General features: G+C 67.1%; 4 protein-coding genes across 4 annotated transcripts; 1 reads left to right on the forward strand and 3 right to left on the reverse strand.

The window, feature by feature from the left end:
• Positions 1–6,915: 6,915 nt before the first annotated feature.
• On the forward strand, positions 6,916–8,238 carry EMIHUDRAFT_452851 (hypothetical protein; the record flags this gene model as incomplete). The annotated part of the gene is made up of 6 exons (XM_005762219.1): positions 6,916–7,114; positions 7,245–7,274; positions 7,344–7,445; positions 7,591–7,663; positions 7,825–7,934; positions 8,008–8,238. Coding segments are annotated over 6 exons (588 nt in total), but the record flags the coding sequence as incomplete, so codon positions are not given.
• Positions 8,239–9,492: 1,254 nt separating this feature from the next.
• On the reverse strand, positions 9,493–10,140 carry EMIHUDRAFT_55834 (hypothetical protein; the record flags this gene model as incomplete). The annotated part of the gene is made up of 1 exon (XM_005762220.1): positions 9,493–10,140. A coding segment is annotated over one exon (648 nt), but the record flags the coding sequence as incomplete, so codon positions are not given.
• A 3,146-nt stretch (positions 10,141–13,286) lies between these two features.
• EMIHUDRAFT_216481 (hypothetical protein) lies at positions 13,287–14,952 on the reverse strand (the record flags this gene model as incomplete). Its single annotated transcript, XM_005762221.1, has 4 exons — positions 13,287–13,304; positions 13,624–13,743; positions 13,814–14,157; positions 14,262–14,952. The coding sequence occupies 4 exons, from the start codon at positions 14,950–14,952 to the stop codon at positions 13,287–13,289; spliced, it is 1,173 nt and encodes a 390-aa protein (XP_005762278.1).
• Positions 14,953–20,238: 5,286 nt separating this feature from the next.
• Positions 20,239–23,957, reverse strand: EMIHUDRAFT_438067 (hypothetical protein). Its single transcript, XM_005762222.1, has 14 exons — positions 23,783–23,957; positions 23,583–23,690; positions 23,444–23,492; positions 23,063–23,136; positions 22,788–22,853; positions 22,491–22,558; positions 22,200–22,383; positions 21,971–22,057; positions 21,860–21,937; positions 21,728–21,772; positions 21,475–21,651; positions 21,219–21,413; positions 20,860–21,171; positions 20,239–20,817 (listed from the first exon to the last, which is right to left on the reverse strand). The coding sequence occupies exons 1-14, from the start codon at positions 23,876–23,878 to the stop codon at positions 20,716–20,718; spliced, it is 1,641 nt and encodes a 546-aa protein (XP_005762279.1). The 5' UTR covers positions 23,879–23,957; the 3' UTR covers positions 20,239–20,715.
• Positions 23,958–24,696: the final 739 nt, after the last annotated feature.

Consider the following 24,696-nt stretch of genomic DNA (forward strand, 5'->3'; position numbering starts at 1 on the left):
AAGTGCAACGCGCCTCATGTCGGAGAGCGACCGTGCCTCGTTCGCCGCTTATGATGTAGAGTTTGTTGTAGAGATTTCACGTTGTAGAGCGCCTCTACATCGCTCTACAGGCGACTCACATCGTCACGCGGCGGATGTAGAGCTCTACAGCTCTACAGCGCTCTCCAGCGCTCTACATCTCTACAGCTCTACAGCGCTCTACACTCTACATCCTCTACACCCTCCCTCAGGTTTGTGTCTGTGTGTCGCTCGTGCGTGTCGTCATCATCTGTCCCGCGCCCAAAGGGCGAGGTGAGGATGGAGAGAAGACTGTAGATAGAGCTGTAGAGCACTGTAGAGCACTGTAGAGCGCTGTAGAGCTGTACAGCTCTCTACATCGGGCGCGGGACGAACCGCCTGCGTTGTAGATCGATGTAGAGGCGCTCTACAACGTGAAATCTCTACAACAAACTCAGAACATCATAAGCGGCGAACGAGGCACGGTCGCTCTCCGACATGAGGCGCGTTGCACTTGCCAGAATTCACTTGCCAGTGCTGCGCTGGCCTTCTGTCTGTCTGCCCGCCCGATGCGCAATGGGTGGCAGGCCGCCTCTGCTGCTGTGGCATGCCTCACGGGTCACGGCTGCGACTGGACGGCGCCTCGGCGCGTCAGCTCGGCTCGGTGTAGCGATCGTGGCAGCGCAACTCGCCTGGACTCAACGCTCAGCCAGAGGAGCTCCCGCACGCGCTGGCGCAAGTCATGGCGCATGCAACGCGCCCACCGCGGCGACGCATGGCAGGCTGGTCTCATGACGCAGTTATACGTTCCCTGGGCGGTCGAGTGCACGGAGCTTAGGCGGCTCCCGTGGTGTACTGTGTTAGTTAGTGCCAGTGCGCGCCAGTCCCGCGCCTGATGTCGCGTGAGAAAGAAAGAAAGAAAGAAAACAACAGGCCAAGGGAGGAGTGGGAGGACGGCACGCACGCCCCACCACACAGGGATTTTAAGGAGAGGAGTGTGGTGCTAGCCGTCGCCCTCCCTTGGGCGTCTGCCTCTTCCTATCTCTCTTCGCAGTGGCTCGCCGATTCTCGCTGTGAGATGGCTCGATGTGAGTCAGCGAAACGACGCGCGGGAAATTCTTTTCCCACGGTGTACCTGCGTTAGTGCCCGTGCGCGCTGTCGCGCAAAAAAGAAAGCCACCGGAAATTCTTTTGCTCCGCGATGGCGGCGATCTTGGGCATCATGTCTTCCGCTGCCACGACTCCGGCCGTGCGGTCGACCACAACACTAACGCTGCTGCTGACCGCCCTCGCTGGCCCGCGCACGGCTGCGCTCTCGCTCTCGCTGCCCGGAGGGCGGTGGTTTCGGGAGCGCGGTGCGGTGACGCAGACCAGAGTCGCAGTGCTTGGCGGAGGCTTTGCGGGCCTCACTGCCGCCCGCACGCTGGTGGCGAGCCACCCGGGCGTGGAGGTGCTGCTCTGCGATCAGCGCGAGTTCTTCGAGTACACGCCCGGCATCCTTCGCGCGTGGGTGGAGCCGAGCGTCCATCCTCGGCTCGTCAACCCGATCCGGCGGCTGCTGCGCGGGCGTCGCGCCTCGTTCCGGCGGGTGCCGCCTGGGTGCGCGGTGGCGGTGGAGGAGAGCACCGTCGAGGCCGCGCTGCCCGCGACGAGCGATGAGCCGACGCGGCCACTTCGCTTCACCATCGGGCGTGGCGCAATCTCGCCGCCCGCCGGACTGTGATTCATTTTCTCACGCGTGGGGTGGTGATGTGGACTCAGGCGTGGCGCCGAGTCGCCGCTGGTCGACGACCCTAGAAGCGGAACACGTGCTCTTGTATTCCAACTCGCGCTCGAGGAGGGGACACGCACTCCGCCGCATCCGACCGTATCAAGCTGCAGTCATTGCATTCGTCTCCCTCGTACTCACCCAGCGTGAACGCTCTGAACTCTGCACAGTGCTCTCTTCCCGCCCTGAGGTTGGTGTCCTCCACGCAGGTCGACTACCCGTGCGACTACGTCGTCCTCGCTCCCGGCGGAGACCTCTCCCCCATCACAGACGACCGCGAGGCGGACGGTACCATCGTCGGGCGGCGCGCGCGGCTCAAGCGACAGGTCGAGGCGGCGCTGAGCAGCGGTGAGTCGGACAGTTGTGAGGAGTGAGGAAGGAGCCACCCTCCGCAGGTCGAGGCGGTGCTGAGCAACGCCTCCTCCGCGCTGGTCGTCGGCGGCGGGCTCACCGGCGCCGCGCAGAGAGATGGAGAGTGCGCATACTCAGACCGGCGACCGGTGCACCGGTGCGGTGTGTGGGCGGACGCTAGGCGTGGGATGACGGCCACACTGGAGCTAACATACACACACGCGCACACACCCACCCACGCACGCACGCACGCACGCACGCACGCACGCACGCACGCACGCACGCACGCACGCACGCACACGCACGCACACACACACACACGCACACTCCGAGAGAGAGAGAGAGAGAGAGAGAGAGAGAGAGACAGACAGACAGACGCAGACCGGCGTCGCTGGTTTCGCGCTGGCCTCGCCCTGGCCTCATCCCCCCCCCGGAGAGCCCGCCCGAGATCAGCCGAGGTCAGCCCAGATGGTGCGAGGTTAGGCGTCGAGCTTGCGGCGGAGCTGGCGGAGAAGCTCGGGCCTGGAGCGGTGAGCTTTTGCCGTCGGCCTCGATACGAGTGTAGGCCGGAGTCGCACTAGGCTCAGTGGGGAACCTCTCCCAATAGGTCACGCTCGCCGTCGGCCCCACTCTCCCGCGGAGGGGAAGCTACCCCGGCGACCCGGCCGCCGGCTCGCTGCCCTGTCCAGGACACGTCCACGACCCGTCCGAGGCATGTCCCACAGGCGACCCGGGCGCCGGCTTGCTGCCTGGATTCCGCGACACGTGCAGCTTGCCCCTCCCCACCCCCGGCCAACCTCGGCCGATCTCGGCTGATCTCGGCCGATCTCGGCCGATCTCGGCCGATCTCGGCTGATCTCGATGGGAAGGTGCAACCAGCCCCTCCGCAACTTGGGCCGAGGAGGCGTCGAGCGGTACGCGCGCACGTGGCTGGCGAGGGCGGGGGTGTCCATTCTCAAGAGCTGGGCGGTGAAGAAGGGCGGCCGCCCAACTCTGCTCCTCTCGGCTCCCCTCGGCTCACCTCGCCGAGTGCGTGGCCAGGTCCCTCCGCCGGCCGACAGCACCCTCGGCGCAAAGGTCGGCGCTGCCCGGCGAGGAGAGCTCCGTGGAACCTTCCGCGAACTGTCTCGGAACCGTCCTGCAGGCGGCACTGCCCGGCGCGAGGCCACGCACGCCAACGGCGGCGGCGCGGCCGCAGTACGCGCGCTCCTCCGCCTCACTGGCTCCGCCTCACGCTGGCTCCCGCTCGTCGCAGGCGCGGCCGCAGTGCGCGCGTTCGTGGCGCGACGTCGGGAGCGGCGAGGTGCGGCGACGCGGCGTGGGGAGAGGAGCTGAGAGGAGCGGAGATGCGCCGAGATGCGCCGAGATGCGCCGAGATGCGCCGAGATGCGCCGAGATGCGCCGAGGTGAGCCGAGGTGAGCCGAGGTGAGCCGAGGTGAGCCGAGATGCGGCGACGTTAGGTGCTCGACGGCGACGCGGCGTGGGAGAGGGCGGGGCCGGAGGCGGACATCCGGGCGGACGCTGTGTTTGACTGCCGCGGTCTCCGCCCCCACCACATGGCCCAACCACATGGCCCAGCCACATGTCCCAGCCACATGGCCCAACCACATGTCCCAGCCCCGCCACTCGTCACGAGTTGCCGGTGAGACGAGTTGCCGGTGAGTGCACTGCCCCTTCCCAGGCATCCGCCCAACCACGCGGCAGACGTACACGCGCTACCGCAGCAACCCGGACACGGGGCTGAGGGTGTCCAGCTTCGGCCTCCCCGCCGGCGTCGTCGGCGGCGGCGGCTGGCTGCGAGTCGACGGCCGCTTCCGCCTCTCTCGGCCTGCGGCGGCGGGCGGGGCGGCGGGCGGGGCGGCGGGCGGGGCGGCGGGCGGGGCGGGCGGGTGGGGGGAGGAGGAGGGGGCGGAGGGGGAGGGGGAGGGGGAGGAGGAGGAGGAGGGGGCGGCGCGGGTGAGCGTCTTTGACGGCCGCGTGTACTGCGTCGGCGACGCGGCCGAGCGGTGCGAGTCCGAGCGTGTCCCTCGCCAGGGAGGAGGCGAGGGGAGCCCGCGGTGTAGGCGACGCGGCCGAGAAAGACAAGTCCGAGAGGACGGCGGCCAACGCCCACGCCGAGGGGGAGTACGTCGCGCTCGACATCGCGAGGCGCGTCGACGGGCGTGCGGCGATGCCGCTGTACGAGGTCGTGCGAGGTAGGGGGAGACTGTGTGTGAGATTGTGGGAGACTGGCCTGCGATGCCGCTGTACGAGGCGCAATCTCGCTCGATCCCGCGCAATCTCGCTCGATCTCGCGCAGGCTGCGGTCACAGCCTCGCGCTCGCGCCCCCTCAGGCGCCCCCGCGGCTGTGCGCGATCTCGCTCGGCTCCCGCGACGGCGTGGTTGTGCTGGGCGCGTGGGTCGCGCTGCGCGGCTACCTCGCCGCTCTCGTGAAGAAGCTCATCCAGTGGCACGCAATCTCCCCACAATCTCCCCACAGTCTCCCCACAACCTCCCCACAGTCTCCCCACAGTCTCCCCACAGTCTCCCCACAGTCTCCCCACACTCGCCCACACTCTCCCGCAATCTCCCTCGAACCCCTCTCAGGTACTTTGTCCACTTCCTGCCGCTCCCCTACGGCCTGATGCGCCGCCTCCCCTTCCGGCAGCGGCGGAGGTGCGGGAGATAACCCGAGATGACCCGAGATGACCCGAGATGGCCCGAGATGGCCCGAGATGGCCCGAGATGACCCGCCTCCCCTTCCGGCAGCGGCACCCGTGCCCCCCCAGCAATCTCTCGCCATCTCCTGCACCCTCCCGCACCCTCCCGCACCCTCCCGCACCCTCCCGCAATCTCCCGCAATCTCCCGCAACCTCCCGCACTCTCCCGCACCCTCCCGCAATCTCCCGCAATCTCCCCTCAGGTACGGCGGCACTCGCGGCGCGCCCGCCTCCATCCAGGTGAGCACGCAATCTCGCCCAATCTCGCCCAATCTCGCCCAATCTCGCCTGATCTCGCCCGATCTCGCCCAATCTCGACCGATCCCCCCCCCCCCCCCGGGGGCCTCCACCACCCAGGTTGCTCGCTCGGGCGCGAGCGGCGTCACGCGCGCCGCAAAGACGGGCGGGGCGTGGGAGGAGAGGCCGACACCCGATCTCCCGCGATCTCCCGCAATCTCCCGCGAGGAGACGCCGACCGCCGATCTGCCGACCACGCCGCAGCCGCCGCGGGCAACGGCGGCAGAGGGCGGCGCCGAAGCGCGACCGCCCGCCGCAACACTCTCTCCCGCCTCCGCCGCTGCCGCCGCCGCCGCCGCCGCCGCCGCCGCCGCCGCCGCCGCCGCCGCCGCCGCCGCTCCCGCTCCCGCTCCCGCCGCCGCCCCACCGCCGCCGCCGCCGCCGCCGCCGCCGCTGCCAGCTGCTGCAGAGGCTGCGGGATCGACCGGCTCTTCTCCGTCGGTGGGGTCGGCGGCGGCCGCTTTCCGCGATGGCGGCCTCTCGACGGCGAACGCGCTGGTCGAGGCGGTCGAAGGTGCGCTCGGCAGCCCCGCACCCCGGCCTGTGAAACAAGGAGCACCCGCTGCCAGCGCAGACTCCGTTGTCCCAGGTGCGCTCGGCAGCACGGCCCTTGGCCGCGGCGACGGCGCCGAGTCTCCCGTCGTGTTGAGCGACGAGATCTGCCTCGTGCCTGGCAAGCCGGTGGAGATCAGCCGAGATCAACCGAGATCAGCCGAGATCAGCCGAGATCTGCCTCGTGCCTGGCAAGCAGGCGGCTCATCTCGGCTCCTCTCGCTCCCTCTCGGCTCCTCTCGGCCCCTCTCGGCTCCTCTCGGCTGCTCCTCTCGGCTCCTCTCGGCCCCTCTCGGCTCCTCTCGGCTGCTCCTCTCGGCTCCTCTCGGCTCCTCTCGGCTGCTCCTCTCGGCTCCTCTCGGCTCCTCTCGGCTCCTCTCGGCTCCTCTCGGCTGCTCTCGGCTTCTCTCGGCTCCTCTCGGCTCCTCTCGGCTCCTCTCGGCTCCTCTCGGCTCCTCTCGGCTCCTCTCGGCTCCTCTCGGCTCCTCTCTGCTCCTCTCTGCTCCTCTCTGCTCCTCTCTGCTCCTCTCGGCTCCTCTCGGCTCCTCTCGGCTCCTCTCGGCTCCTCTCTGCTCCTCTCTGCTCCTCTCGGCTCCTCTCGGCTCCTCTCGGCTTCTCTCGGCTCCTCTCGGCTCCTCTCGGCTCCTCTCGGCTCCTCTCGGCTCCTCTCGGCTCCTCTCGGCTGCTCTCGGCTGCTCTCGGCTTCTCTCGGCTCCTCTCGGCTCCTCTCGGCTCCTCTCGGCTCCTCTCGGCTCCTCTCGGCTCCTCTCTGCTCCTCTCGGCTCCTCTCGGCTCCTCTCGGCTCCTCTCGGCTCCTCTCGGCTCCTCTCGGCTCCTCTCGGCTCCTCTCGGCTCCTCTCGGCTCCTCTCGGCTCCTCTCGGCTCCTCTCGGCTCCTCTCGGCTCCTCTCGGCTCCTCTCGGCTCCTCTCGGCTCCTCTCGGCTCCTCTCGGCTCCTCTCGGCTCCTCTCTGCTCCTCTCTGCTCCTCTCTGCTCCTCTCTGCTCCTCTCGGCTCCTCTCGGCTCCTCTCGGCTCCTCTCGGCTACGAAGGTCGTACTCGGCTACTCTCGGCTGATCTTCTGCAGGTGGTCCGCGTCGAGGCGGCGCCGGGCAACGCGCGCCGCATCTTTACGGGGATCGACGTCGTCGCGCTCGGCTGCGACGTCGAGGAGATGGTGTGGGGCGACGCTCACCGACTACGCTGCCCCACCCCCTTTTCTTTTCTACCGGCCGCTGCTCCTCAGGTGTGGGCGACGCTCACCGACTACCAGAACCTCGCCAAGGTCGTGCCGAACCTCGTCTCGAACACCGTACTCTCGGCGGAGGCGCACGTCGGCGCGCGGCTGCAGCAGGTCGGCGCGGCCAGGCTGGGAGGCGTCGCAACCTTCACCGCCCAGACGACCCTGGACGTGCGCGAGTATCGGCACGGCCTTCCGCCGAACATGGAGGCGGAGACTCGCCGAGATCAGCCGAGATTGAGCGGGAGCAGCCGAGAGTGCCGAGACTCGCCGAGATTCGGGGTGATTCGGTGAGATTCGACGGGGTTCGACGGGGTTCGGCGGGATTCGGCGGGATTAGGCGGACCACCTCGACGGCCAGGCAGAACAGGCCTCCGCGCGAGATTGGGGCGGCGCTTATCATTCATTACTTCATTGGTACCCACTTAATTAACAATAGGCCTCCGCGCGCGAGATCGGGGCGGCGCTGCCGCTCCGCGACGGCGTCTTCCCTCGCCCGTACTCCATCTCCTCGCTGCCACACCGCGACATCACGATGAAGGCACGCCTCGCCTCCGTCACACTTCCGAGACACTTCCGAGACACACGCTCGCGGATCCCTCGCCGCTAGGCCGTCGGGTAACCTCGGGTAACCTCAGGTGGTCTCGGGTAGTCTCGAGTCATCTCGGGTCATCTCACGCCGCTAGGCCGTCGGCGGCGACTTCCGGCACTACCAGGGCGTCTGGCGGATGCAGTCGCTTCCGGGCTGCGCGCCGCCAGGCACGTTGCTAGACTCTTCCTGGATACCAGACACTCCCTAGACGCTGCCGGGCTGCGCGCCGGGTCGCTATGGCCGCCGCCCGCCGGCGGTTTGCTCGCACACGCGGAGACCAGCAGCAGCTGACCAGTGGCGTCTCTTGTCGGCGTCTCGGCGCACGCAGGCCACACAGCGATGCGACTGACGTACTCGGTCGAGCTGAGCCCGCGCGCGTGGGTGCCGATCGCCCTGATCGAGGGCAACGTCGCGAGGACACTGGGCGAGAACCTCGAGGCGAGTCGCGGCCTTGTCATTCCTCGCTAGTCATTGGTGGTGAGGTGTTACTGATTCGTTCTTCTGTGTCGAGGCGATCCGCGACTTCGTCGTCGAGCAGGGAGAGTGCTGCCAGGTGGAGGACGAGGGCCGCGAAGAGAGCGATGAAGCCCGTTGAGGAGCGAGGGCCGAGAGAGGCCGCGTGGCATGAAAGAAGCATGAGCGTACGACGGCTGTACACGGAGCTAGGGCACTACAACTCTCACACTGAGTCTTTTGGAGTCGAGAGTTTACTGGACAGACTTGATTATAGTGCGCGTTGGGCGGTGTGTTTTTCGGCGTCACTTCTCGCAAACCAGCGCTTTCCTGATTGCACCTGGACGTTACTGCACCTCGGTGCTCGGTGTCGGATATCCTCATCAACAGACAACACGTCACGACAGCGCGCGCCCGTCCAACGAAACTCGAAACAAAGAGGGGTTCAGAGCTAGACCCGCAAGTCGCGAAACTCCTGGGCGCAATCGCGCAGCGCACGCGCACGCGTTCGCTCGTCGAGCTTGCCGAGGTACTCCCGCAACATCCGCTGGCACCGGCGCCGCTCCGCCTCGCGGTAGACCTCGATCGACGCGAACACGCCGTTGCCGGGCGGCGCGATGTTGTACCGGCAATGTGCGACGTGGTGGTGGGCGTCGCCGTTGGCGTCGTGCAAGCAATAGGCGCAGAAGCCATGGGGCGGCATGGTGCACCCTACTCGACTGCAAGAGAGCGCAAAGCAGCCCTCGAAGTCGATGAAGGCCTGGCCGCAGCGCGGGCACGTTGGGTTGAGGATCTTCTCGATGATGTGCGTGCGCACCTGCGCAGCCCGCACGTCCTCGTCGCGCCTCGCGAGCTCCGCCTGGAGCCGAGCGACCTCAGCGGCGCTCCTTTGCTTCGCCGCAAGTTCGATTCGCTGCTCAGCTACCTTGCTCTTCGCGTTGAAGTACAGAGCAAACGTCACGTCCGGCAAGCGGCTCGCCAATGCAGCGTCGGTGTACGCAGGCGCGCAGCACGTGCCGGGGACAATCGGCTGGCCGGCGCGCGGCGCGATGAAGCTGGGGCAGCGCACGCCGCCACGCTGCTCGAAGCGGCGGAGGTTGGCATCCTCGTGGTCGGTCACCTGCCCCGTGACGTACGTGCCCAGGCAGCCATTGCACATGAAATGCGCCTCAGCTCGGGCAGGCGCCGAGCACTCGATGCCCTCGTTGAGGCTGTAGTCACAGAAGCAGATTACGCAAGTGCGCTGCTGCTGCGCCGCAGAAGCCGCGGCGACGTCGGCGTTCGCGGCGTGGCGCGCAAGCTCGGCGCGCGCTGCGGCAAGCTGCCCCTCCTCGGCCGTCGGGGCGCACTGCTCGCGCTCCAGCCGCACGAGCCGCTGCAGTGCCGCCTGCAGCGAGCAGCGCTTCTTGTACTTGTCAAGACAGTTGCGCGCCAGAGCGCTCAGCGCCTGCATGACAGCGGCGGGCCACTCGCCGGCGCGCCCGTCAAAGGCATCATCCACCTCCTCGTCCTCGTCCTCGATGAAGACGGTGTAGAGATTGCGCCGCTGGTTCTGCACCTCCCCCGTGATCAGCTCGAGCAGCACGATGCCGAATGAATACGCCTCCGACTTGTCGTCGAACGCACCGCCGTTGGCGTAGCGCGGGCACATGTAGCCCGGCGTGCCAAAGCGGCCGCCCGTCGAGGTCTGCAGCCCGCCAGCCTCGGCGGGGATGTGCTTGGCGAGGCCGCAGTCGATTAGCGCCGGCGAGAGGTCGGCGTGCAGGCAGATGTTGGCAGCCTTGACGTCGCGATGGAAGCAGCGGTCGCCGCCGCCGCCGCGGTGGAGGTAGTTGAGCGCCTTGGCGACACCCGCCGCCACGCGCGCGCGCACACGCCAGGTGAGCTCGCCAGCGCGCCCGTCGTCCTGCAGCGCGGCGTCGAGCGCACCGCCTGGGAGCAGCTCGTAGACGAGGCAACGATCGGCGCCAGAGATCGCGAACCCGAGGAGGCTGACGATGTGCGGATGCCGGAAGCGCGAGAGCACTCGCACCTCGCGCTCTGCGGCGCGATGCATGGCCGCGAGCGCCGCCGCATCGTTACCGCGGACCAGCTCGTCCTTGAGCTTCTTGACAGCGAAACGGGCGCCGCTCACCGCGTCGATGCCGCGGAAGACGCGCCCAAAGGCGCCCTCGCCCAAGCCGCGCTCGGTCCAGTTGAAGTCGGAGGTGCACTCTGCGAGGTAGGCGAGGGGAACCTCCACAGGCGGCGTGGCGCCACGCGCGTTGAGGGTCTGCAGTAGGCTGGCGCGGGCTCGCTCTCTGTTTAACGTCAGCTCCTCTTTCTCCGGTTCTTGCTGCTGCTGCGGAGGTGGCGGCGACTGTGCCTGTGCCTGCTGCTTCGGCGCCTCCGACTGTGAAGTTGCGCCTTTCATCGACTCTGCCATTGCCCATGCCAATTGTTCATCTTCACTTGGAGTGGGCACGTCGCTGCCGCACTGCTCGGCGAGGAAGTGGAGCGCGTCGACGTGTCTACCGCGAGCGGCGAGTCGCGCTGGCGTGTCGCCGTTCGCAGCCGCAGCCGTCAGCGCCCCGCTGCCGCACTGCTTTGCGAGGAAGCGGAGCACGTCGACCTGGCCATTGAAAGCGGCGTCATGCGCTGGCGTGTAGCCGTTCGCATTCGCAGCCGTCAGCACCTCTCCGCCGCACTGCTCGGCGAGGAAGCGGAGCGCGTCGACATGGCCATAGTCAGCGGCGAGGTTCGCTGGCGTGTTGCCGCTTGCGTTCGCAGCAATCAGCACCTCTCGCCCGCACTGCTCGGCGAGGAAGCGGAGCACGTCGACCTGGCCATTGAAAGCGGCCCGGTGCGCTGGCGTCCAGCCGTCCGCATCAGCCGTCAGCGCCTCTCTGCCGCACTGCTCGGCGAGGAAGCGGAGCACGTCGACATGGCCATTGATAGCGGAGACGTGCACTGGCGTGTGGCCATTCGCATTCGCAGCCATCAGAGCCTCTCTGCCGCACTGCTTGGCGATGAAGCGGAGCGCGTCGACGTGACCATCGCGAGCGGCGATTAGAGCTGGCGTGTCGCCGTCCGCACCCGCAGCCGTCAGCGCCTCTCTGCCGCACTGCTCGTCGAGGAAGCGTTGCGCGTCGGCATGACCATAATTAGCGGCAAGTCGCGCTGGCGTGTCGCCGTTCGCAGCCGCAACCGTCAGCGCCTCTCTCCCGCACTGCTCGGCGAGGAAGCTGAGCGCGTCGACATGGCCCTCTTGGGCGGCCCTGTGCGCTGGCGTGTAGCCGTCCGCAGTCGCAGCTGACAGCGCCTCTCTGCCGCACTGCTCGGCGAGGAAGCGGAGCACGTCGACATGGCCTTTGATAGCAGCCCAGTGCGCTGGCATGACGCCATTCGCAATCGCAGCCGTCAGTGCCTCGCTGCCGCAAACATCGGCGAGATAGCGGAGCGCGTTGATGTGGCCATTGGCAGCAGCCCAGTGCGCTGGCGTGGCGCCGTCCGCAATCGCAGCCGTCAGTGCCTCGCTGCCGCACTGCTCGGCGAGGTAGCGGAGCACGTCGACATGTCCATTGACAGCGGCGCTGTGCAATGGCGTCACCGGGCTGCCGTCAGCGTTCGCAGCCTTCAGCGCCTCTCTGCCGCACTGCTCGGCGAGGAAGCGGAGCACGTTGATATGGCCATTGAGAGCGGCGGCGTGCGCTGGCGTGTCGCCGTTCGCAATCGCAGCCGTCAGTACCTCTCTGCCGCACTGCTCGGCGAGGAAGCGGAGCGCGTCGACATGGCCTTTGATAGCAGCCCCGAGGGCTGGCATGACGCCGCCCGCAGCCGCAGCCGTCAGCGCCTCTCTCCCGCACTGCTTTGCGAGGAAGCGGAGCACGTCGACTTGGCCATTGAGAGCGGCCCTGTGCGCTGGCGTGAAGCCGCCCGCATGCGCAGCCGTCAGCGCCTCTCTCCCGCACTGCTTTGCGAGGAAGCAGAGCACGTCGACATGGCCATTGACAGCGGCCCCGTGCGCTGGCGTGCCGCCGTCCGCAGCCGCAACCGTCAGCACCTCTCTGCCGCACTGCTCGGCGAGGAAGCGGAGCACGTCGACCTGGCCACTGTGAGCGGCGTAGTGCGCTGGCGTGCCGCCGTGCGCATCCGCAGCCGTCAGCGCCTCTCTGCCAGTCTGCTCGGCGAGGAAGCGGAGCGCGTCGACGTGGCCATTGACAGCGGCGTAGTGCGCTGGCGTGCCGCCGTCCGCAGCCGCAGCCGTCAGCACCTCTCCGCCGCACTGCTCGGAGAGGAAGCAGAGCGCGTCGACATGGCCATTGACAGCGGCCGCGTGCGCTGGCGTGGCGCCGTGCGCATCCGCAGCCGTCAGCGCCTCTCTGCCGCACTGCTCAGCGAGGAAGCGGAGCACGTCGACATGGCCATTGACAGCGGCCGCGTGCGCTGGCGTGGCGCCGTGCGCATCCGCAGCCGTCAGCGCCTCTCTGCCGCACTGCTCAGCGAGGAAGCGGAGCACGTCGACATGGCCATTGAAAGCGGCCCGGTGCGCTGGCGTGCGGCCGTGCGCATCCGCAGCCGTCAGCGCCTCTCTGCTTGTCTGCTCGGCGAGGAAGCGGAGCGCGTCGACGTGGCCATTGACAGCGGCGTAGTGCGCTGGCGTGCGGCCGTCCGCAGCCGCAGCCGTCAGCGCCTGTTTGCCGCACTGCTCAGCGAGGAAGCGGAGCACGTCGACATGGCCATCGAAAGCGGCCTGGTGCGCTGGCGTCCAGCCGTTCGCATCCGCAGCCGTCAGCGCCTCGCTGCCGCACTTCTCTGCGAGGACGCGGAGCACATCGACCTTGCCATTGGCAGCTGCCTCTTGCGCACTGTCCGCCATAGCGCGCGATGAGTATCGCCATGGGACGTCCGTTGTCAGCGTTTCCGAGCAGTGGGGCGCCCCGGGGCTTGGTCGGCTCGATTTGAGCACTTGAACAAGGGTTCCCACCTTAAGCACTTGAGCACTGGATAGGGTCGATTCCGCATGGTACGGGACCCCACCTCTTTTTCAGGGTCGATTCCGCATGGTACGGGAGGACCCCTCGAACCTCGATCGTCTGTCTGGGTGTCTCGCCCTCCCTCGATGGTGTGTTCATTCATTGGTTGGACCAGAAGACAGCCAGCCCGGCTTCAGCCCTCTCCATCACTCTCTCTCTCTCGCCCAGGGACCTACAAGATGCACTTAAAAGGTCCGAGAGGTTCGGCACCGGGCACTACCGGGCACCGCCTGGCCTCGGTACACATCAAAATCATGCGCCTCCCAGCGCGCTCGGGCGGGGACGGGCCCCCGGCGCGGCGCCGCCCCACCGTTTAATTGATTTACGCGGACCGAACACACTCACCATGCGAGATGGCATGCCAATAGGGACACGGGGTGCAGACAGGAGGAGGGCGCGCTGCGCGGCGCGCCGCCCGCGCCCTCAACCAGCGGACACCCCGTCTGACTCTGGAGCCCGATCCGACCCGAGCAGACTGGCGCGACACGCGCGTCAAGCAAAGGCGAGTCCGCGGCCGCGGCGGCCGCGCTGCGTCTCTCTGAAGAAGTCCTCGCACGCCTCCCAGTCGCACTCGTAGTCGGCGGTGCGGCCGCGCACCTAATGCCGGCTGGACTCGGCTCATCTCGGCTCATCTCGCAGCTGGCAACGCGGCCGCGCACCGGCCGGCGAGGCAAGCGGCGCGCAAGGAACGCAGCGATGCGCGGCATCGCCGGCAGCGAGAGGAGGAGGTGGCGCAGCAGCGGCAGCCGCAACACCCACCCAAAGTACCAGAGCAGCACCTACACCGCACGCTCCGAGAAGGTTCGTGGAAGGGTCGCGTGGCACACGCCGAGAGGAGCGGAGGTGCACGTCGGCGTTGGCGGAGACGGCGCAGTAAGGCGCGAAGCGTGCGGCGTGCGGCGCGATGGTCGAGAGGTGCGGCGCGAGCGCCTTGATGTGCGGCTGCGCGAGCGCGATGTTCGGCCCGAGCGTGTCGAAGAGCGGCGCGAAGATCGGCAGGTACTGGACGAGGGAGGCGAGGTCGTCCTTCGGCTGGTCGACGTAGAGCAGCAGCGCGTCGAAGTGCTTGAGGATCACTCCCACGTGCGGCGCGAGCACGTCGACGTGGTCGAGGACGAAGGGCAGGTGCGGCTCGATCTGGTCGAACCGCTGCAGCACCTCGTCGAGGTGCGGCTCGACGAGCTCGAGGATGCCTAGAAGGTTCCTAGACGGTTCCTAGACGGTTCCTAGAAGGTTCCTAAAGGCGGCTCGAGGATGCCATCGCGGTCGACGGCAAGTAGGATGCCGGGCGCGTGACGCTCGAGCTTTGCGGCGCGCGCGACGATGGCAGCGGCGTGAGGCACGAGCCGGGAGGAGGAGGAGAGCTGCAGATAGCCGCGCGCGAGCGTCACGTTGCTGCCCAGCCGGAGCAGCGAGGCCGCGTCCTGGCGAAGCGCGTCCCACGGGTCCGCCTGCCGCAGCCGCGTCCAGAGCACGCGCGCGCTCCTCTCCTCGCTGGCGGTGAAGGTCTCCGCAGCGCGCGCAGCGACGCCGAGCCAGCCGGGCCGCTCCTCCGCCCCGAGCCGCGCCTTGTACCGAAGGATCGACGCCTCCGCCTGCCCCGCGGCGCGGCGCAGCTGCGCGACGCGCTCCTGCCGCGCGACCCGCACCGCCGGAGCCTCTGGGCGGCCAGCGCGGTACTCTCGCGCGGCGAGCGCCTCGAGCTCTCGTGAGCACCGCTCGACCTCCGCCCGCCGCTCGGCGATGCGCCACCGCAGCACCGCCCGACGCTTGGCCGTGAAGCCCTGCTCGCCGCCGAGCAGCCGCTGCAGAGGCTTGCCGAGGCCCGGGAAGAGCGTGGCGATGACGCCGGCGCGGGCGCCGACGAACGGCGTCTCTCCGCCGATTGGAGCACGAGCGGTCGACAGAGTGGGCAGGGCGAGCGCGGAAAGCGGAAGCAGCGCGGGCAGGGCGGAGAGAGCGGAGAGCGGCAGGAGGACGGCGAGCATCACGGAGAGGAGGGGTTGAGGGAGGCGGCGGCGGAGAGCGCTCCGAAAGGGTGTGTACTGTCTGTGCTTGTGCGTCTTGGGTCCGGCGCGGTGTTTTTCTGTGCACAGCGCGCCGAGCTGCGGCCGGAAGAGATGCGCGCGCTGAATTCTTTTGAGCTAGCCTTCGATGTTATGAAACAAACGCAAGGCGGACACACACTGAGCTCTGTTAGGCATCCAAGCCGCTCTGAACTGTTCATATGATGTTCGTATGAGGTGTCATGACGCGTTTACCAAGGAGCTGGTGGTGGCCGTCAAAGAGCTGCGCTGGCGATAGGCAGTTAGTCGAGCGCGCATACTCGCGGGGTTAGAGCCTGTGAGCGTCGCCGCATCAGGGGCGCCGGTGTGATCATAGACAGTGTGGTGTGACAATGTCGTCTCTACTACGTCTCGTCATTTCATCTCAGAGCGTCTCACACTCATCTCACGGTGAACAAGCGGCAATCCTCGTCTGACGTCTCACTCGGTCTCACAACGGCATAGTTGCTCGGAGACACCCCATTAGCGCGGCTTGACCTCTTTGAGTCACTGCCTTTCCCGGCCTCTACAACAAACTCTACAGCAAAATCGCGCTCTACAACGCTCTACAACGCAGGCAGTTCGTCCCGCGGCGGATGTAGAGCTCTACAGCTCTACAGCGCTCCAGAGCGCTCTACATCTCTACACGCTTTATACAGTGGCTCTAACCTATGAGGCACTTCGCAGCAGCATCGTCGTTCCCCATGTGTTTGCGCCGGCATCCTTGAGCATACTACCACCATCCAAACCGACGTCTACAAGCCTGCGCACGCCACCCACCACTACCACGAGGTTCACCTCGTCGTTGTACCGCACCAAGCCGGTTGAGCCATCCACCGGCTCGATGTACACCTTGGTGTACGCCGTGTCAGCCGCCGTGTCCGTGTAGTCACCGCCGCCGTCGATGCGATTCATACCGTCGGAAGTGAAGATGCCAATCGCCTCGTCCTGCGTGATGTACGCGGTCGAGGCGGTGTCACTCAGCTTTGCGATCTTGAGCTTCGTGGTCGAGGCCGTAGAGGAGATGTCGACGGTGCGCTTCGCCACGTCCAGCAGCAAGTCGGCCGGCGGCGTGGACCAGCCGAACAGCACCTTCATCGGCATGGTGGGGTACACATTGGAGTCCGAGAATGGCAGCGCCACAACGGGAGGGTGAGGTGGTGGCAGCGGAGCGGGCGGCACGGGGGGAGGAGGGTTTGGCAGGGGTGAGGGCGGCGGCTCTGGCGGCGGCGGCAGAGGTGACGGTGGCGGCAAGAGCTCACACTTGTCACCGCCCCAGTAGACGGGAATGCGATCGGCGAGAACCGCCGTCGGGGCGCACTTGAGACCGGCGGGCTGGTCGCTGCTGGCGAACCAGCACAGCCCACCCTCGCAATGGGGCGCGTTGGCCTCTGCGCAGCAGGCCCAGCCCGAGCCCTGTGTGCAGAGCTGGCCTTGGACGGAGCACTCCCAACTGGGGCAGCTCGAGACCGTCGCCGCCAGGCTACGCGGGTCCGCCTCGCCCATATCCGCGTCCTCCCAAGCGGTCTCGCTCAGGTCGGGCGCCCCGTCTCCATCGCCGTCCGCCCCCGCAATCATCAGCACGCACTGAGGCACATGCGGGTAGGAGTGGTATGCGCCAGCGTGCCACCCCGTGCGATAGGTGCAAGCCGCGTCGCGGCCGTTGGCGTGCTGGGCCGCGGCGCGCTCGCACCACGCTGGACAGAGCGCCGCCTGCGGAGCTCCAATCGGCAAGCCATCTGGCTCCGCGGTCGGCCACTGACCGCTTATGCCCACCCAAGTGGAGGAGCCCCACCTGATGTACCCGTGATCGTCCCCCCAGCAGGTGCCGCCGGCGTGGCACCGGTTGACGGTGTGGCGGCGCGGCTCGAGAGCGGGGCAGCTGTACCTCGGCGTAGCTGGAGTGCACGCGTCCCACGAGGGGAGGCTGTCGCCAGAGAACCAGCAGCGGCTGCCCGTGCACTCGGCACGGGGCCTCGCGCAGCACGTCCAACCCTCTGCGCAGACCTGGCCTTGGACGGAGATTCCCAGTCGGGGCACCTCGCGACCGTGCCCGGCGCGACGCAGCCCCGGAAGAGCCGCCGCCGGCTGTGCGCAACGCCTGCCGCATCGAGAGCCGCGTGGGCCGACGCGACGAGCGCTTCCGCCACGGCGGCGTCATCTGTGTGCAGCGCGGCGCAGGTGACGTCGCCAGAGCAAACCTCGCTCCGCTCTCCATCGCGCACGAGGAGAGCTGAGCCGTTGATCACCTCGACCGAGCCGCCGCCGTTGAGCGAGAGCTGGGCCCAGGTGTTGGAGCGCTGCACGGTTGCGCTGACAGCAAAACTGCCGCGCAGAGCGGTGCCGCCGCCACTTGAGAAAGTCACGGCAATGCGCTCGATCTTGTTGAGCTGCTCGAGGCCCATCACCGGCAGAGTCTCGAGGGGCAGAGAGAACGATGCGGCCGCCGTCTGGAGGACAGCTCTGTGTCCGTCCGTGAGGAAGTGATTGGTTTCTTCCGTCTCGACGTACGCGTCCTTGAAGAGGCGAAAGAGGGCGGCGGTCACGCCGAGCAGGGTGCCGTTCTGAACGATGCAGATGAAGAGGATCACGACGATGGCAAGCTTGAGCTGCGACGCCGTGCGCATTGAAGCGATCTTCTCCCGGACTGCCTCCGCCACCTGCGGGTGGCGCGAGGGACGACGTCGGAGGTTGGGTATACTCCCTTTTGCAGACCGGGGGCAGGGGGGCGCGCCTCCGCCACGCTAACCTCCCCATCACCATCTCTGTCAGCAGCTCTGATGAGGTTGACGACGGTGCCGCTCCTGTTACGCCGAGCGACGCTGGCGACGCTGATCCGCTGCGAGGCTGATTCCTCATCAAGCGCCCTCGGGGTCGCCATTGCCAAGCGGCCGGCCGTCAGCGCCTCGGCCTCGGCCACAGCAGCCCTCCGCGACTGGGGGGGGGGGGGGGGGGGCAGTATGCCGGCCTGCAAAGTTCCGTATCGTGTTACATTGTATTGCGCTCACCGGACTGGCGAGGTACTTCCAGCCTGCTGTGGGAACAGCTGACGCAGTCTCGGGTTGACTCGGCCAGACAAAAACCCCGAGAGGCGTGGGAGTACCTCGCCAGTCACCGGAGCGGTTCCTCGATCGATGAAAAGCAGCGCGCAGGTGCCCGCCGGCAGCCCGGGAACTCGGGTACTCGGCCGGTGACCTCGGCCGGTAAGATTCGTTCTTTTCTTTCTTTTCCTTTCCAGCGTCTTCCCGAGCCTCTGGCCAGGGCGGACGGGCTCCTGCCGGTCTCGTGTCTGGGTGCGGAGCACTCCCTTTGCTGCCACTCATGAAATCGCTGGGTCGCTTTCAGTTCGTCACGAAGTCCCCTCGTGGGCGAAGATTTTCGCAGCTCCCGACGCCCGACAGTTTACGAAATGTGACCGGAGGTACCAAAGATATGGTGCATGTAACCACTCATATAACCATCCATAAAGGCGTCAAGCTGTGCACTTCCAGCACGCCCTCGCAGAAGCGAGAAAGGACACGCGAGTGCACGGGCGCACGGGCCACGGGGCCGCTGCCGCTGCCCCTAGGCGCACGGCGTCACCCCGCTGCTGCACGGCGGCAGGGGCGTGCACGCCTTCACCTTTGGCCAGAAGTTCTTGTCTTTCACGAAGCGGATGCCCTCGCCGTCGCCGCCCGCCTCGAATCTGCCGCGAAAGTTGTCCGGCCCGCCCTTGGGCGTGAAATCGATCGTGATGCCGCCGTCGTCCCCGTCGACGAGCGCCTCGAGCCGGAACCGCTCCGGCTCTCCACGGCCGCCGCCGCCGGCCACAGTTGCGAGACGGCGGCCCATCACGGTGGCGTCTCTCCCGCCCATCCCGTCGGCGTTGAGCGTGATCTCGCGGACTCCACCAGGGTGGTTTATCGGATCGGTGAAGGTGCCCGCAAAGATGGAGTCGCAGCGTGAGGCGCGGCCGCCGCCGTAGGTTGCGGCGCTGGCACGGTCGCGGCAGAGGACCGCGGCGGCAGCGCTGGCCAGTGCGGCTCGACGAGTGGCGACGAGTGGCGACGGCGAGAGACCGAGGGTGGCGAGAAGGACGCTGTGGAGCGCGGCGAGCATGATAGCAGCCTCTGAGATCGGTTGGACGAACAGTGTTCTGTGTGAGTGAGCGGGGGGAGCTCTGGCCGGGCGAGTAGAGGCCCTAGTGTCTATCTGAAGCAGTTACTTCCTGAAGTAACTACTTACTTCGAGAAGTAACTATCCCCGCGCCTGCAATGGCCCCTAGCCCCCGCCCACAGCTCCCTAGACACAGGGCAGACCTGGACTGGAACGGACCCGCTCCCTAATACTCTTCTGAGGAGTGGTGGTCACCGTCGGAGTCGGTGTAGGAGCTCCACCGCGCCCGCCGGGGCTTGTTCTTGGACTTGTGTACGCCGGGCGTATCGAGCACTTGGTCGCGGAGGCGGGCAGACCTCCTGCGCTCCCCAGGCGGCCTCACCGGAGCCTGCGGCGTGCTTGGGCCTGGCAGGGGACGGTGGGGGGTGCGCTCAGTGCAGTCGGGGGCGCCTTCATGACAGACTGCTGACAGAGGCACCTGACAGTGCCTGACAGTGGCCGCCAGCCCGACAGATCACTCACCTGACAGCACCTGACAGCCTGACAGCCAGGCAGGGCTCAGATGATGGGGTGGGTGCGAAAACCGCATTAAAGGATGGAGCGACACCGCTCGATCTACCCTCCGGGGTCCCTCAGCGGCGTGCACCTCGATCCTGTACCGTGTTTGTTATGACCCCCCCCCCCCCATTTTCACACCAGCGAGGGAGGGCGAGACGATCGAGGGGTCCCGTACCATGCGGAATCGACCCTATATCCAGTGCTCAAGTGCTCAAGACAAGGATGGAGCATCGACCATGATTGTGGTGCGAACGCCGAACCCGGACGGAACGCTCGGTGGCTTCGGCGTTCGGGGTCGCATCCTTTCGGTGGGGCCCGTGGTGAGTTACGACTTTTGCAATTGCGCTGTACTCGAGTAAATTACACGAGCTGGGCGTTGCGATCCAAAAGAAGAACCGAAGACACCGGGATACGGCATACGCGCGGGCCGGGGCGCCGGCGCGCGGCGGCTCCGGCTGGAGGGGCGCTCCAAAAGAAAAAGTGAAAATCCGTTGGACACACACAACAGCTGTTATGAGGTTGTTGCGGTATGCTGGCTGTCATAACAACCAGTGGGAGGTGTTATGAGTGCTATGATAAGGTTTGTATTTTTTATCTCTAACAATCGACAAGACAAAGAGTACAGCGGGTGGGGTCTCCCTTGGTGTGAGCACAGTGGCAACTGTTCTGCTAATTCACGGGGCCTGTACAAGCTTGGGGATTCGGGAGCGACTTGTGGCCCGTGGGGCAAGGCTCGCGCGTGCTTGCGCGAGGTTGCGCGAGTGGGCGGGCGAAGGGGGGGGGGGGGTCGAGACACCGGTGCGGGGAATGGCAGGGGGTCCCCGCCCCAGGGTCCCCGTCCCCGGCACTAGAGGTGTACAGCACCACACCCATGCACTTATGCAAGAGGGCGGCTCCGTCGAGAGGAGAGGAGCGCAGCCCGTTCTAAGATGACGCCGCCAAGCCAGCGGGAAGGGGGGGGGGTCTGGCCACAGTTTGAGCCCGCAGCCACAGCACTGGAGACGACGGCCGCCAGAGAAAGAGAGAGAAGAGACGCCTCAGCGCGCCAGCCCATCACCACAGGCGGGCGCGTTGGCGGATTGCCACGTGCTCCGTTTGGGCGGCCGCGTGGGCGCGCGAGGAGGCGGCGGCACTCTGCGGCGGCGGCGCGTCCACCTACACCCCACTCGTACTCACTGCTGACACAGTCCGCAGAACTTCCAACGCCGCGCCCTGTGCGGGCGCCGAGTCGTCCGCCGGCCAGCGCGACGAGCCGGCGTGCGCGAGCAGCCGGAAGAGGGAGGAGATGGAGCCGCTCCGCTGCATGCCGCCCAGCCCCTCCCCGCCGCCCTCCGGCTCGCCCTCTCGCGCAGCGGCGCTGCTGCCGTCGGCGAGGCCGGCTGGTCCGCGGGGCGGGGGGGGAAGGGGCTGGGCGGGCGGCGCGGGTTCGGGAGGCGGCTCCTCTCCGCCTCCGTCCTCGTCCCCCTCCTCCTCCTCTTCTTCTTCTTCTTCCGACGACGACGAGCTCGCCTGTCCCGAGATGTGCCGAGATGAGCCGAGATGGCCCGAGATGAGACGAGATGCCACTCCTCTTCCGGCGAGGGCGAGCTCGCCTCCTCCGCCTCCCCCATCTCCGAGTCGACGCCCCCCTCGTCCTCGTCCTCCTCGTCCTCGTCCTCGTCGTCCTCCTCCTCCTCCTCGTCGTCGTCCATGGCGCCGCCTGTCGCCGCCAGCAGAGCCCGCGTCGCAGAGTCGAGCGACTTCTCCCACGCCTTCACCAGTCAAGGATGAGAATGAGCTGACGCGTCGCAGACTCGAGCGACTTGCCCCCACGCCTCGTGCCCGCCGGTGAATCTCGTCGAATCTCGGCGAATCTCGGCGAGTCTCGGCGAATTTCCCCCGGTGCTCGCCAGTGCTGCTCCCCCTCTCTCCCCCTCTCTCCCCCGCCTGGTGCTCGCCGGCTGGCGAGTGCTGCTCCGCCCACGCATCGTACCGCAGCAGCGGGAGCACCTAGGGTGAGGGAGATATGGGAGATATGGGAGCACCTAGGGTGAGGGAGATATGGGGAGATAGGCGCCTCGCTGACAACGACCTCCTTGGGCAGGTAGGAGAGCACGCCCGCGCTCCGCGCCTAATGCATGAGCACCGCGGTGGGGAGATACGGGGAGACGCGGGGAGATACGGGGAGAGATGAGCTCCGCGCCTGAAGGATGAGCACCGCGCGCACCGCCGCCCTGTGGGCAGGCGGGAAGCGGCGGTGGCTCGTCTCGTCCCAGCGCGGAAGGCGCAGCGTCAGCTTGCGCTCCGGCGGCGGTGACTACAGGCACACAGAGCTCGGGCTCGCGTCTTTCTTTTTCGGCGTCCGCTTGCGCCCGGGCGGCGGCGCATTCGGCGGCGGCTGGACGATGCGCGTGAACTGAGAGGCGAGAGAGGGGGGAGGGTCAAGGCATACGCAAGGCATACGACAGGGTCACAATCTCCCCCCCCCTCCCCCCCGCGCCGCCGCCGTCTAAGCCCACCCCACCCCCACCCAATCGCCAACAGGGCGGCCAGCAGACCTGGACGGCGAGGGCGGGGGAGATTGCGTAGCTCGACTCGGAGGTGCGTGTCGCCCGGATGAGTTGCTGAGAGCCATCCGGCCAGCCGAGCGGGCCAACCAGGACGCCGCCCACCTGGAGCAGCGCCAGCACGCCCGCCGTCGTGCCGACACTCGCGCCCGCGCCGATGTAGATGCGCGCGTACCTGCCGGGGTGCTCTCGGGTGCTCTCGGGTGCTCTCGGCGTGCTCTCGGCGTGCTCTCGAGTGCTCTCGGCGTGCTCTCGAGTGCTCTCGGCTGCTCTCAAGTGCACCGCATAGAGCGTGCGAGGTCGATGCTAAACACGGACGCGGCGTGGAGCTCGACATGCGAGCAACCGACCTGTGAATGGAGCGACCTGTGAATGGAGTGACTGGTAGCTGACTGACTGTATTAGCTGCACGACGTGCGGTTAGTGCCTGAGAAGGCTGCCGGAAGGGGCCGCAGCTGGGCTGTGTGCGTGCGTGTGTGGGTGAGCTGTGTGTGTGCGTGTGTGTGCATGTGCATGTGTGTGTGTGTGTGTGTGTGTGTGTGCGTGTGTGCGCGTGCGTTCGTGTGTGTGTGTGTGCTCCTTTGCCAGCCGCGAGCGCGCGTGCTCCACAAGCCACGCGTTGTGCTCCACGCCGTGGTGGATCGCCTGCAGTGAACGAACCCACTCATCGAAGGGGAAGGAAGGCGTTGCCCTGCAGATCGGTCGCCTGCAGGACAAGTCCGCGAAGCGTCCGAGAAGCGTGATAGAGGGCTCGCGGCGGCGTCCTGGCGGCGGGCGTCCTCGGAGCCGAGGATTTGGGGAGATTTGGGGAGACATGGGGATATGGGGAGATGTGGGGAGATATGGCGGGCGTCCTCGGAGCCGAGGATTTGGCTCGCGATGGCGGAGAGGTAGCCGGCGCCGGAGCCGATGTTGAGGAAGGAGAGGCCTGTGGAGGAGAGACGAGGAGATGTGGGGAGATATGGGGAGATGTTGAGGAAGGAGAGGCGTGTGGCGGGCCGGCTGGGTGGCGGAGGAGGAGGGGCAGCCGAGGGGGTTGTTGACCCAAGTGTGGGGAGGAAGGGGAGGCGTGGCGGGGTGGGGCGGGGGGGGTGGCGGTGTGATGTGGCCTCTCTGGCGTGAGGTCCTCCCCCAACCGCTCGCGCGTGCGCCGGCGGGCCCGTGTCGGATGTCTCGGAAGCGTCTCGGAAGCGTCTCGGAAGCGTCTCGGAAGCGTCCCCGGGAAAGTGTTGGACCTGGCCGGAGGTCGAGCGCCTCGAGGGCGGCGGCGTAGATGGAGGGCGCCTGCGGGCGGGTGCGGAGCGGCCGCGGCCGGCGTGTCTCAGCCGCGCTGCCGCGTCCGGACGAGGCGGGGAGGCGGGGTGGCAGGGCGACCGAGAGGTGGACGCCAGAGCAGCGGAGCGGCATGTCGGCATACGCGCCCGAGGAGACGTCTGCGTCGTCGGAGATGAAGTGGGCCCGATCGACAGCTAGGAAGGCCGCCTGCGTGCCACGGTACCACGCCAGTCTTTCCGGTGCTGGGGCAGCCAGAACCGGCAAGAAGAGAGGGCGAAGCGAGGCGCGGGCTGCGGCGCCTCAACGGCGGAGCTGCGGATGGTGCCGCAGCGAGACATCTTGTGCACGAGCTCGGCGTTTGGTGAGAGGGAGCGGCGCGATAGGCACCATTCCATGCTTCTCCTGTCTCCTGTCGGAGGGCGCGAGCACCCGCACAAAACGGCAAATTGCTGCAACCCAACCCTTCCACTCTGACTCTCCATCCAAACTCCTCTCGGAGCTCCGCCGAAACTGGCTATTTTATTCCGCGAGATTAGAAGAAAATTTCGCTCTTCGGCATCATGTCGACTTGGCAAACGCGGCACTCCCTAATCATTACAAGAAACACTTATGCCGCCCAAGCCAATGGGTGTCTAAGGGTCTCTGACACTCCTGGATGCATGCACAGTCACAAACGGTGTAGAGGGACTCATGTCGTGCCAGGGGGCCGGAGAAAGGAGTAGCAATGTTCGGAAGCGTCCGAGGGCGAGGCGGTCCCGAGCGGTCCCGAGTGGTCCCGAGCGGTCCCGAGTGGCCCCAGACAGAGCACCCCAGAGCACCCCAGAGCAACCCAGAGCACCCCAGAGCCTATACCTGAGAGCCCACGACCGCTTGGCAGGCACCTGCGCGGAGCCTGTTTCTTGTAATGATTAACATCCTAGCTAGCTACTTTCACCTGCCCAACCAAGCTGCAGCCGATTCGACTGGGCTGATCAGGGCAGCCACCTCGCAGCGGCAGCAGGGCCACAGGGGTGGGGAGAAAGGTCTCACTCAAGCCGCGGTTGTTGTTACTGTGGCCGCTAAAGGCCGTGCCTAGGCAGAGCTGCGCGAGCCGGATCGCGGTCACAGCTGTGGCAGCCGCACCAGTACGTAGGTAGGCTGTGGCTCGATCGGCGCTAGATCGGCCATTTATCGTTTCTGGACACGCTGGCCAACACGCTCTGGCCAACACGCT

This window comes from Emiliania huxleyi, assembly GCF_000372725.1.
Source record: "Emiliania huxleyi CCMP1516 unplaced genomic scaffold EMIHUscaffold_69, whole genome shotgun sequence".
NCBI lineage: Eukaryota > Haptophyta > Isochrysidales > Noelaerhabdaceae > Emiliania > Emiliania huxleyi.